Genomic DNA, 13,090 nt, shown 5'->3' with positions numbered 1-13,090 from the left:
ACAGAAATGTGAAATTTCTCCAGGATTGTCAGAGACAATGCCATTAATATTTAGTTGATGAATAGAGTTTGTTTTTGATCTGTATTTTTCAAGTCTGAAAAAGTAAGCACAATTTTGTTCGCCCTCCTCCAGCCACCTCTTCCTGGATCTTATGAAGGCACCCTCAGCCTTGCGTCGATATAAACCGTCCAATTTATTTTGAAGTTCTAGTAAACTTAATTTATCTTTGTCTGAGATTTCTTCTGGGGACGTCTGGTAATAAGAGGCAATTCTGCTTATTACTTCCTGTTTTTCCGCTTTCCTTAATTTAGCAATTTGACTCCCGTATCTTCTCAAGAATTTGCATGCTTCAAATTTAAAGAGTTCCCAATTGGTACAAAAGGACTTCTCTCTGTTAGCTTTGTTCCAATAATAAACAATTACTTTATTAATCTGCATGTTAACCATTTTATCTTTTAGTAAAGAATTATTTAACTTCCAATAAGAGAATTCATGAGGTATAGTATCCAGTGGCAAGTATATTAACGGTAATATTATCTTTATCAATTTTAAATCATGCTTTTTATTTGTTCTTGTTTCTAATGTCTCTGTAAAGCACTTTGAATCACCTTGTTGTTGAATTGTGCTATACAAATAAACTTGCCTTGCCTTATCAATACAGTCAGAAACAAGCCAAAAGTCAATACGTGATTGCCTGGATCCTGTCTTATTGCTCCAAGTAAAGAGTCTATCATCTGGAAATTTTTCTCTCCAAATATCCACAAGATTAAATTTTCCCATAAATTTTTTAAGTTTGCACTGTATGAAGACTGCTGCCCTGGAGGCCACCTATCAACCGTATTGTCTAAAGCAATGTTAAAGTCTCCACCAATTAAGAGGACTGAATTTGGGTATTTGGAGAGCCAGAAATTAATTCATTCTTCTAAGGAGTCAAGTAATTTATCATTTTCAGTTTTATTATTGTAACCATATATATTTACTGCAATGAAAGTACTGTTATTGTGTCTGATTAGTGAGCAGAGGTAGTGTCCTAAGGTGTCAGAGTCAGAGTGTAACACATCTCCAGAAAAAGAATTTTTAAGCGTGGCAACTCCAGCAGAACGCTCAGAGCCATGGGACAACCAGACTTCATTACCCCATTGTGATTTCCAAAAATTTGTATCAGCAGGTGTGGAATGACTCCCTTGGAAAAAGCAAAAATCTGTTTTAAATTGTTTGGCAAATAGAAACAAAGCTTTGCGTTTACATGTTTGTCTTAAACCCCTGGTATTAAGAGAAACAAATGAAAAAGACAAAGTTATTAGAAAAAAGAAAGAGAAAAAGTAAGTTCTAAACTTCTACAGCTAAGAATAGATCTATAGGATAAGGGGACCGGGTGCTGCACAATTTAGGTAGTAGAACAGTAAAAACCCTGAGAGACTAAGCTTACAAAAATACAGTATTTAACTATCTACTATGGTTTAAATATAGCTTTTTATAGATAAACACACTCTTCAACACAAAGTAAAATTTTAACCTGAGGGTGAAAATATCAAGTTCACCATGTAAACAAGCTCACAGAAATGTCATTTCGGAGACTGAATAAGCGTCTCTATGAAGGAGGGAAAACTTCTGATCCACTGATGAATCCTCGGCCTCCCACGAAATATGCCGGCTTACCCTCCTTACGGGCTTTGTCTATCATCGGCCACAGTTTGTCACGACGTTCTCTGTCCTCCCTGGACAGATCTTCAGCGATCCTCAAATGATTGTCCTGCAGGTAGGAGGATGTTTTGGCTGCTTTCCACACAGCATCTCTGTAGATTCGGGAGGTGAACTGCACGATGATGCCTCTAGGTCTGGTGCTACCTTGTCGCTTGGCTCCGAGTCGGTGTACGGTGTCGATGACGTCAGGCAGCCTACGATTTTGTTCTGGCAGAACAGACTGGCATATCACAGTCACCTTTCCCCTTACGTCTTCTTTCTCAGCCTCCTTGACTCCATGTAGTCTGAGATTCCACCTCCTGGAATATCTTTCCAACTCAGATATTCTCTGTTGGCAGTTGTCCACTCGACCTTCCTCTTTAGTTACTTTTTTTCCAAGTCGCAAACTTTCCCCTTCATATCTTTCATTTCCGCGCACACAAAATCAATCGTCTTTTTGAGACCCTCAATCTGGAGCGTATTCTCTCTCACCATGCTCTCAATGTTATCAGACCTGGTGTTTATTAGTGCCGACAGACGAGAAATTATCTCATTTACATCAACTGGGTCAGAGCTGCTGCGTTCGTACATCAACTTCTTCGGAGCTGGCGATTTGAGAGGTGTAACAGGGAGAGGTGGGAACTCATCCATTTCTTCTTCGGCTAACTTGAGTGCCACCGTAGTAGCTGCGTAGTTATGGAAGCTATCCATTAGCACGTTGCTGGACGTAGCACTCTCCTCGTTAGCATTCTCAGGCGCTATCTTAGACTTGGAACTTTCCTTTTCGCTCCTTTCTGATTCGGCATTCTGCTGCTTCTTGCCCTATGATTGCTGTATCTTCTCTTATTTAGTGAATTGTTAGTGTTAGCAGCATAAAGCTTAGGCTTTACCGTTGTTCACGAACTTTTTGTGCAGAACTCGGTAGAGAGCGTCTACTCACTCCGCCATCTTGGCACGCCCCCCCCCAAATACCAAGCGTGGTCCGGTGCATGCTTCGTGGTCCCATATATCCCACAATTCATAGCGCGGCGGTGGGTGTGGATAATTTTGCAAAATACGGCAGAAGGGAGCGGCCGAAGAGGTTTTTCTTTTTTTTTCCCCAAAACTTTATTGAAATTATAAAGCGAACAGTCAGTCATTCCAGTTCAGTTTGTACAGTAGACGTACAAGGCAAGTAAGAGTAACAATATACAGCACAATGAAATAAGAAGGATAAATAAAGAAAGGATAAAAAAGAAAAAAAGAAAAAAAAGGGGGGGATGTGACAGACTTCATAACAACTTTGTACTTGAAAGTTGTGACAGCTCATTCGTTAAACATTTCTGAAAGAATTTCAATCAATGATAAACCTTTTTTATTGAAGTTAATTTAAGAGAGTTTAAGTAATATTCAATTTCAATCAAAAACAAATTAAATGATGGGGTTGAGTCTTGAAATTTACATTTATGTATGTGGAATTTCCCTAATAAGATGGAGCGGCCGAAGAGTGAACTGTCAAAAGTACTGAATATGACGTCACTTATTTATGTGCGAATGTTTAATAATTAACGTCAGTCATATATCCACAAACACAACAAGCTGAAAGTCAGATATATATATATCATAATAATCTGACAATAATATAATATTGGCCATATTATATTAAGTTGTTTAAGAGGATTTAAAGAGCTAAGTGCAGTCTAAGTAACACCAGAGGGTGGCAGTAATGCAACTCCGATGGATGCAAGCTGCCGTTAAACTGGAGGAAGAAGAAGAAGACTACAAACGTGCATCGTCCTCTGTCTCAGCGTGTTCTGTTGTTTGGTGGAGGTCATATGAACGAGAACAGCCTGTGTAAACGTCCTGCACCACAGAGGCGGGAATTTTAAAGCCGGAGGAACATTTGGGTCCGATTTACTGCCTCACAGAGACAAACAGAGTCTGTGCTGACAGCTGTGAACAGCAGCACTTTGGGCCTTATGCACGTGTTTGCTTCACTCCCAGGAGAGAATTTTAAACGTCGCTTCAAACTCTGTCACACACAGGTTACCTGATGGTTTGGTTCACGTAGGTTTCCACACGTGAGTCACCTGCTGCTCCTTGGCAGGTGAGGCGCAGTATTCCGGTGTTGGTCAAAGGAGCTTGCAAAGAGAAGCGTCTGGACTTCTTTAAGTTGCTTGAAGACGTTTCACCTCTCATCCGAGAAGCTTCTTCAGTTCTAAGGTCAAATGGTGGAGAGTCCCAGATATAAACCCAGTGGGAGTTTCCCCCCACAGAGGGACAAAAGGACCCCCTGATGATCCTCTAATCGCCTGAGCCAAGGTGTGAAACTGGGTGTGGGTCCCAATCAGCCAGAGTTTCGGGTGAGTTCATTGTGAAACCTGGCCCCACCTTATCATGTGATTTTCTGAGGTCAGATGGCCCAGGATGTGAGTGGGCGTTAAGGCGTCTGGGGAGGATCTCAAAACTGGATTATAGATGGCAGAGAGTTGGTGTCGTAAGCCCCGCCTCTGTTCAAAGATGGTCGCTCACAGTGGACGTAGATGACCTGGATGACTGAGAACCTTCACAGACATTCTGGTGTTGGAGGTGATGGTTACAGACGGGTGAGAGCAGCACTGAGCCGTACGTTCATTAAGTATGAATACAAAAGCTGCTGCTTCTATTTATTATAGTAGAAACCAGCTCAGATTACAGAGAGAAAATGAACCAGGCCCAGGTTTCAGTGACCGCTGCCCCCACCTGAGCTGGATAACCTTTGAACCTCACTGTCACAAAATCAAAACTGTCACCTTCATCTCTGGAATATTTATTATTTTAATATTGTTCATCTATTAATAGAAACACGGAAGCTGCACACATCCGTTCCCTTGGAGTTTAATGTGCTCCACAAATTGCACACCGGACGGTTTGTCAAGCATACGTGTGATATCAGCACAGCTCCACAGCACCCCCTAGTGACCGCCAGCCACGGGCTGCCCTCAACACCCGCTGAACCGTGACGTGCTGCTCAGGTGTGGCTCGGAGTGAAACGGACTGATGTGATTGGTCAGAATCAGCCGGAGTTCAGCTAAATCTCAGCGCAGGCCGCTGCCAGCACTAGCAGCCCAATATGAATAGTAATCGTTTATTAACCCTTTATCTGTCTGGGAATCACGGCTGACCTTTGGCTCCGCCCTGACACAGGTGCGTGATCCTGAAACGTGTAATGAGACAGAGCGTGACGCACAGCAGCGTGTGAACTGCAGCGCTGTGAGGGAACCCTGTGATCACGGAGCTGAACCTGCTAAAGCTGCGGTCCTGAACTACGTATAAACTGTATAAAAGGGGTCACAGCACGAACATGCAAACATGGAGGGAGCATGCTTTTTGAACAGCTCCTCCTCCTCTGCCATGCCTGAGTCAAAAGCTGTGAAAGTGGTCACATGACCACGCCGGGCACTTAGAACTTGAGCTGTCACACCTGAGGCCACCTTTATCTAACATTGCCACGTCCTCCTCCTGCCTGTGGGTGGAGGGAGGCCCAGATGCTTCACCTTGCACACAACTCAGGGGGAGTCCCTGGTACGTGACACTTAGTGAGGTCGTGACCGTTGAGGCGGTCCTGAGAGTCGTTGACTCGACTGTCATGTGACTCTTTGGAGTGGAAATGGCAGTTTATTCCACCTCTGAGGTGGAGGCCTACACAACCAACCATCGGCAGGTGATTAACGCTCACTCACACCTCCACCTGTGAAACAACTGAATTCAGCTCAGATCTTCTCACGCCCGATTGGCCGATCAAGTCGGGCCAGTCATATCTGAGCATGCTCACCACGGGTATTATAGCTTTTACCCCTCAGCTGTAGAAGACGTCATCCACAGAGAGGTGAGGCAGGGTGGAGACGAGTGTGACAGGAGAGCAGCAGGAGTGAAACTGAAGGTTTGGAGGTGGAGGCAGATGGAGTAAAATCTAAACTTCATATTTAACGTTTAGGCGGCTCCGATTTCAAAGTCCAACATCTGCAAACAGCTGTAAACATGAATGTGATTAAAATAACAACAGACTGGAATCAGCAGATAGAGCTCGATCCATGACGGTCACTCAGCCGGTTCAGGTGCAGCAGGAGGGGAGGAGTCTTTGTCCCAAAACGTCGGCCACATCCTCCAGAGGACCCGGCCTTCGTGGTCTATGTGGGCCGGGTCCTTCGAAGACCAAGAAGGTCAGAAGTGCGAGGCTGTGAAATGGGATGGTCCAGCCTTCAGAGTAGCGTCACCGCTGTCTCGGTGGAGTTTAATAAACTCGACCGTCTGCTCCTTGCTGTCTAAAAAAATAACAGGACACTGGAGTAAACTCTCGACCGTCTCACACTTCTGCTTAATCAGTTTTCTGTTCAACGTTATTGTGAAAACCACCCGTGGGATTAATAAGGTTTTATTTAATCTAATCTAAGGTAATAACTTTAATCTCAGCCAAACCGATTTACTCACGAACAAATAAAACACAGAAAAAAGCCCAACAATAAAATTTTTAAGTTATCTGAATGACTCATACAGTGGGGCAAAAAAGTATTTAGTCAGCCACCGATTGTGCAAGTTCCCCCACCTAAAATGATGACAGAGGTCAGTAATTTGCACCAGAGGTACACTTCAACTGTGAGAGACAGAATGTGAAAAAAAATCCATGAATCCACATGGTAGGATTTGTAAAGAATTTATTGGTAAATCAGGGTGGAAAATAAGTATTTGGTCAATAACAAAAATACAACTCAATACTTTGTAACATAACCTTTGTTGGCAATAACAGAGGTCAAACGTTTACTATAGGTCTTTACCAGGTTTGCACACACAGTAGCTGGTATTTTGGCCCATTCCTCCATGCAGATCTTCTCGAGAGCAGTGATGTTTTGGGGCTGTCGCCGAGCAACACGGACTTTCAACTCCCGCCACAGATTTTCTATGGGGTTGAGGTCTGGAGACTGGCTAGGCCACTCCAGGACTTTCAAATGCTTCTTACGGAGCCACTCCTTTGTTGCCCGGGCGGTGTGTTTTGGATCATTGTCATGTTGGAAGACCCAGCCTCGTTTCATCTTCAAAGTTCTCACTGATGGAAGGAGGTTTTGGCTCAAAATCTCACGATACATGGCCCCATTCATTCTGTCCTTAACACGGATCAGTCGTCCTGTCCCCTTGGCAGAAAAACAGCCCCATAGCATGATGTTTCCACCCCCATGCTTCACAGTAGGTATGGTGTTCTTGGGATGCAACTCAGTATTCTTCTTCCTCCAAACACGACGAGTTGAGTTTATAGCAAAAAGTTCTACTTTGGTTTCATCTGACCACATGACATTCTCCCAATCCTCTGCTGTATCATCCATGTGCTCTCTGGCAAACTTCAGACGGGCCTGGACATGCACTGGCTTCAGCAGCGGAACACGTCTGGCACTGCGGGATTTGATTCCCTGCCGTTGTAGTGTGTTACTGATGGTGACCTTTGTTACTTTGGTCCCAGCTCTCTGCAGGTCATTCACCAGGTCCCCCCGTGTGGTTCTGGGATCTTTGCTCACCGTTCTCATGATCATTTTGACCCCACGGGATGAGATCTTGCGTGGAGCCCCAGATCGAGGGAGATTATCAGTGGTCTTGTATGTCTTCCATTTTCTGATGATTGCTCCCACAGTTGATTTTTTCACACCAAGCTGCTTGCCTATTGTAGATTCACTCTTCCCAGTCTGGTGCAGGTCTACAATACTTTTCCTGGTGTCCTTCGAAAGCTCTTTGGTCTCGGCCATGGCGGAGTTTGGAGTCTGACTGTTTGAGGCTGTGGACAGGTGTCTTTTATACAGATGATGAGTTCAAACAGGTGCCATTCATACAGGTAACGAGTGGGGGACAGAAAAGCTTCTTACAGAAGACGTTACAGGTCTGTGAGAGCCAGAGATTTTCCTTGTTTGAGGTGACCAAATACTTATTTTCCACCCTGATTTACCAATAAATTCTTTACAAATCCTACCATGTGGATTCATGGATTTTTTTTTCACATTCTGTCTCTCACAGTTGAAGTGTACCTCTGGTGCAAATTACTGACCTCTGTCATCATTTTAGGTGGGGGAACTTGCACAATCGGTGGCTGACTAAATACTTTTTTGCCCCACTGTATATCATGTTTAAGCTGAGTAGTGAAAGACAGCGGGGGTCTGAAAAGGATGAAGCCGGGTGTCCGCTGCTCTCGCCGGGTTGAGTGACCATTGAAACCCCCGGTCAACTATTGAGCGGGTGGTCTAACAGACGTCTTCGAAAATGTCGGCGCACTTTTGCAAATATGTGATGTCTTGATAAATTGAGCAGATATTTGATGTTTGCACAGCTACTTTCTCGCCTGAAAATATGTTCAAAGTTTATTTTGTGACCCAGAAAGATTAATAAGAGTAGTATTAAAAACTTAGTAGCGGCCGCCATTGTTGGAAACTGGAATTGGCTGGGCCGCGCTATGAATCCTGGGATATGGTGGACCACGAAGGACACACCCGACCCATCCTTCTAATTCGGGGAAATGAAGGACGCATTTGTCGGCCACATTTGAAGGAGTTGATGAATTGGGACAGCCTTCGTCGCCTGGCTGTGACGTAATCGGCCTTCAAATGCAGCCTCCGAAGGATTCAGCTGACGTTTTGGGACACAGCTCCAGAGACAAAAGCTGACGTCCACCGTCTGTTACCATGGTAACTGACTCAGAGTTTCAGTTAACCCTAAAAGTGTTTATGTGGCGCGCTCACTTCATACCTGCCATGCGCTCACTTCTCCTGCCTCAGGGCAGATCCATGTTTAGGTGTGACAAACAGAGAGCACGAGAGCACGGATGAAATCAGTTTTATTGATCAGGAACATAAATAAGACGAAGGTGTCACTGTACACAAACCAAAGTCCAAATAAATAAGAGTCACAGCAATAAATTAAAGCAGGACGTGGACGACAGACTGCAGTTCGATGGCTATTTACACACGTTTTTACACAGTTTGTCGCTTGCTTCACGCCTCGCTTCACATTTTTCTTCTTCACATTTCAGGAATTTTATTTTTAAAAAAAGAAAAAACAAACAAACCAAACAGCACGAAGCAGCGGCTCGCTTCCAGAAACCTTCGAGTCCCATTTTTCCACACAAACAGTCCCAGGGCTCCCGCAGGCCGTGACCGCTGAAGCCCCCGAGCTCGCATTTGGTTCTGCCGGGTCTGTGCGGCTCCGGTCGAACTTCAGCCTCTCTTTCTGAAAATGATTCTATGCCGGTGCCCTTACACAGACAGGAACAGGAAGCAGGTCATCACCTGCGAGCTGCCGAGCTGAACCTTGAGGATCAGGCTCGACTCCACCTTCAGGTTCATCTGCGTACAATCATGGGCGGAGCGGCGGGGAACATCAAACAGAACACGACACCCGGACACGAACGCTGCAGAGCTCCAGCATGCAGCCGCCCGCCAATGCCAGCGAGCCAGCGGCTGCAGCTTTCATAGTCCAGCTCCGTGTCTCCCCACACACACACACACACACACACACACACACAGCAAACAAAATCTGATGTAAACATTGTTTTAGAGAAAAAAGGAACAAAACAAAACACACCTGAGACTAGCTCCTCCCCATTCTGTCGCTAAGCACTTATGTTACTCTGCAGAAGCCACACCCCTTGACCTGTCTTTGTGATGATGTCACCACCAGCCAAGTCAGTTGCAACTTGATGTTTTCTACATCCCTCCAACGGGAGGCAGATCGGCACCACGACCACATGGAGCGTGAGCTACGAGCCTGCTCACCTCTGACAGCCGAAGACACAATCAGGTGTAAATCAACTGGTTAACCAGACGACTGGTTAACCAGACCACTGGTTTCACCGCTGCGTCCCTGTGGCGTGGCCCTGCTAGCATCACATGCAAAACAGGGGAAAGTGCTAGCTTAACTAAACCATCACCTCTTCATTGTTGTGCGGTTTCAGACCATTTAGTCTTCATTTAACAGAATGCGAACCCCGGGCTAGCAGGCTAGCGCTGTGTTAGCCTGCATGCTAACAATTAACAGTGCATCATTCCTATGTGTCTGAGTTGTGTGCTTGAAGCTAACAATGACTCAGCAGTTCTGTCCTGGTTCTAAACCAGCCGTCGGTGTGAACGAGAAGCTAGGAGTAAGTTCAACTTTACACAGCTTCATCCCTACTAACGAGCTAATCAGGTGAGTTTTATTAACTGGAGCCAGAGCTAGGCTAACACTGCACTATCGGGACGACAAACTAAGTTATTAGCTTTAAAGACAAGAGCTAACAGGACAAAGGGTCAGTATCTTTTTTCATGGACTGAAACATCCTGATTATTAGTCGCTTGCTCTAGCTAGCCGAGGGTTAGCTTCAGTCAGATAAACCCAGCTAATTAGCTAAAAACAGTCATAATATGATCATTAGCATGAAATAAACAGTGATTATTTGTTTGAGGGACCAGCGGCACATCTAGGAAGCTGTGGCTCATTATTGGATGGAAGGAGCTCGTCGTACCGCGGCAGAGATGAAACCATCGATTCGCACCAGTCGGACTCTATCTAAAACTTTATTGATGCGCGTAGAGACCGAAACGGCATGATTATATATTTCTAAACTTTTGTACGAAAGTGAAAGAAAAAAAATGCTGAACTGATTCTACAGTAGATGGATGGCATTTTCATCAACGCCTGGTGAACCCTTTGTGATGTAGTCTGTTTATAAGGAGCTAACACAGACAGACGGACAGCACACACCTTCAGTACCTCCAACTTCAGGTGTTCAGGTAAAAACATCCCGACGAAAAGCGCTGCTCTTCTTCTTCATCTACCCGAAGTCGAACTACCTGCTGCTGAAAGTCATCACAAAGTTCATCCCACCTCTGAAAAGAGTTCAGATTGCTAAACCTACACAGACACAAACATCCCTGTTCCCTTTGTCAGGTGTTCATGATTTAAGGTAGTTCAGGTGAACTCAAACCAGAAAAGAAAGCGTTGTTGCATGGAGAGTTGTAGTCCGACGGCGAGGAGTGGTCCAACTGAAGCCAGCAGGCGAGAGGAAGCTTAATGTGTTCGCTCGCCAGTACAATCCGGCAATGAATGACATCGTCCAAAGGTGCGACAGTTTAATCCTAATCCTGCACTCCTAACAGCATGCAGGTACAAAAACTAAAAAAACAAAAGCCCCACACTCCAAGGTGATTCGCTGAATGTACTGGCATTCAGAGCCACAGAACGGAGGCGAGGACGGGCCAGCAGAGAAGAGGGATGACAATGCGTCTGCGTAAGCGAGGTTTCTAACACTATGAGAACTGGCGGTTGGCGAGTTGTTTAACGCTCTGATTCTGGAGTACGGTGATGACGCAACAGGCGCTCACTATGCGGAGAAAAAAAGACAGCGTCAGCATCAGCTTGGACCCCTGGAGGGGTCGGGTTCAGGTGACCCGTAGTGGGATCAGAAATCAAGACACGAGTGCGAACAAAGAATCCAGCCCAGGCACAAGTTTTTAAAACCCACCCACCCAACCCAAGAAAAAGAACTTTTGGCTTTGTGGTTATATACAGTGATTTCCTGTGGACACAGTCTGATGTCCATTAAGGATCCACAGGCGTGCAGGACTGGATGTTGGCGACCCGGCGCCGGCATCAAAGGTCAGGGTCAAGTCTTCAGGCCAAGAGGGGGTGGAGCTAACCGTGAATCTACTGTACAAGTGTTTATGGGTGTAGTGATTTTCCAGTCAGCTTTATCTGTAACTGTTGTGTGGGTATGACCCTCTACTAGCTCCGCCCCCTTCCTCTAGCACCACCCCCAGCTACTGGTGCACTTCGTTGGCGATCAGACTGTCCTCCCCCGACTGGAAATCCGCCTCATTGATGCTGTTCCCTCCATTCAGCATCTCCTCATCCTGCGATGACCCTCGGTCCTCCTCGCTGCTCCCTCCGCCAGGCTCGTCCGAGTTGGGGTCCTGGAGGACCTGGGCGATGTACATCTGCTGCTGTTGCTGGAAGGAACATAAAAACAGGTCAACCACCAGGAAGAGACATGACCACAAAGAGAACTGTGACGTGATCCGATTTCTATAAAAACGTGTTGTTTGCTATCTTCTTGATGCATGCTCAATCATCCAGGTGAGTAAATCTCCAAAACTCAATTCTGATTGATTGTTGATTCTCAACAACCACTGATCAAAGACCATGGGTACCATTCACAGAGAGTTGGGGAATGGCAGCTTAGCCTTCTTAGACTGTGAGATTTCCATCAGTAATGGAGGACATCTAAAAGCTGACGTGTACCGTAAACCTACACATACGGATCAGTATTTAAGGTTTGACTCTCATCATCTACCGGAGCACAAACTGGGAGTCATCAGGACGCTACAACACAGAGCGAACACCATCCCCACTGACACAGCAGCCAGGGAGGCAGAAGAACATCAAAAAGGCCCTGAGTAAATGTGGTTATCCCAGCTGGACTTTTGTCAAAGCTGGGAAGGCTCCTAAAGAAAGCTCCAGCCGATCCAGGAGAGAAGGACAACCGCTGCATAAGTGAAAACCTGTAGTGATCCCGTACGTGTCAGGAGTATCGGAGCAGCTGAGACGCATTTTTTCTAAACACCGGGTCTCTGTGGCTTTTAAACCCCAAAACACGCTGCGCCAAAAACTGGTCCACCCCAAGGATCGGGTCCCCGACACAAACAGAGTAACATAGTGTACGCTGGTAAGTGCAGGAGGAGTGCCAGGATTTATACGTCGGGGAAACCAAACAACCTCTGGCTACAACACAGAAGAGCCACCTCGTCAGGCCAGGACTCTGCAGTCTGTTTACACCTACAGGCCAGTGGACACTCTTTCAATGATGAGGATGTAACATCCTGGACAGGGAGGAACGCTGGTTTGAGGGCGGAGTCAAGGAGGGAAAGACCATCTCTGAATCAAGGAGGGGCCTAAGGGTACATCTGTCACCATCTTACAATGCTGTGATTGCAGCCATTCCCCAACTCTCTGTGAATGGGACTCATGGCCATTGATCAGTGGTTGCTGATCAATGGTCATGAGAATTTGCATAATTAAGATTAAGGAGCTGACCTCCCAGCCCATTGTTCCTCAGTGGGCTGGTTTCAGTCATTATGCAAATGTCCTGTTTATAAGATTGGAAACCTGAGACTGAAGAAGTCACCTGGATGATGATGAAACGTTTCTCCCACTGAAAACGTCCAGATGAACAGAATCAACTTTTGGAGTGTTGTTTGCTAGTTGTGATTCATAAAACTTGTGTATCTCAACAAGTAGGGAACCATCGGTAACTTAGGTCCAAGGTTTTCTAGAGAACTAGAAAGAATGATTTATTAGCTTATGGATAAAATCAAGAACTACAAATCTGTTCTCCCTTCAGTGCAGTGATTGAGAGACAAGTTAAATAAGGTAAGAGCAG

The 13,090-nt window shown here is 45.5% G+C and overlaps 1 protein-coding gene across 6 annotated transcripts in view; it reads right to left on the bottom strand.

Annotated features, from left to right (window-relative positions):
* Positions 1 to 8,495: 8,495 nt before the first annotated feature.
* Positions 8,496 to 13,090, bottom strand: part of LOC101465644 (mechanosensitive cation channel TMEM63B) — a 28,355-nt gene continuing 23,760 nt past the window's right edge. For 5 of the 6 annotated variants that reach the window (XM_076885332.1, XM_076885329.1, XM_076885328.1 and 2 more), the window contains one exon: positions 8,496 to 11,660. In XM_076885332.1, the coding sequence (XP_076741447.1) occupies positions 11,472 to 11,660 (189 nt within the window). In that variant the 3' untranslated portion in view covers positions 8,496 to 11,471. The remainder of the gene's footprint in view (positions 11,661 to 13,090) is intronic. The other variant, XM_076885330.1, reaches the window with a different exon arrangement.

Source organism: Maylandia zebra, linkage group LG6 (genome assembly GCF_041146795.1).
Source record: "Maylandia zebra isolate NMK-2024a linkage group LG6, Mzebra_GT3a, whole genome shotgun sequence".
Taxonomy (NCBI): domain Eukaryota; kingdom Metazoa; phylum Chordata; class Actinopteri; order Cichliformes; family Cichlidae; genus Maylandia; species Maylandia zebra.
Note: the sequence above shows the minus strand (reverse complement) of the source record. Positions and strands in the feature narration are given on the sequence as shown.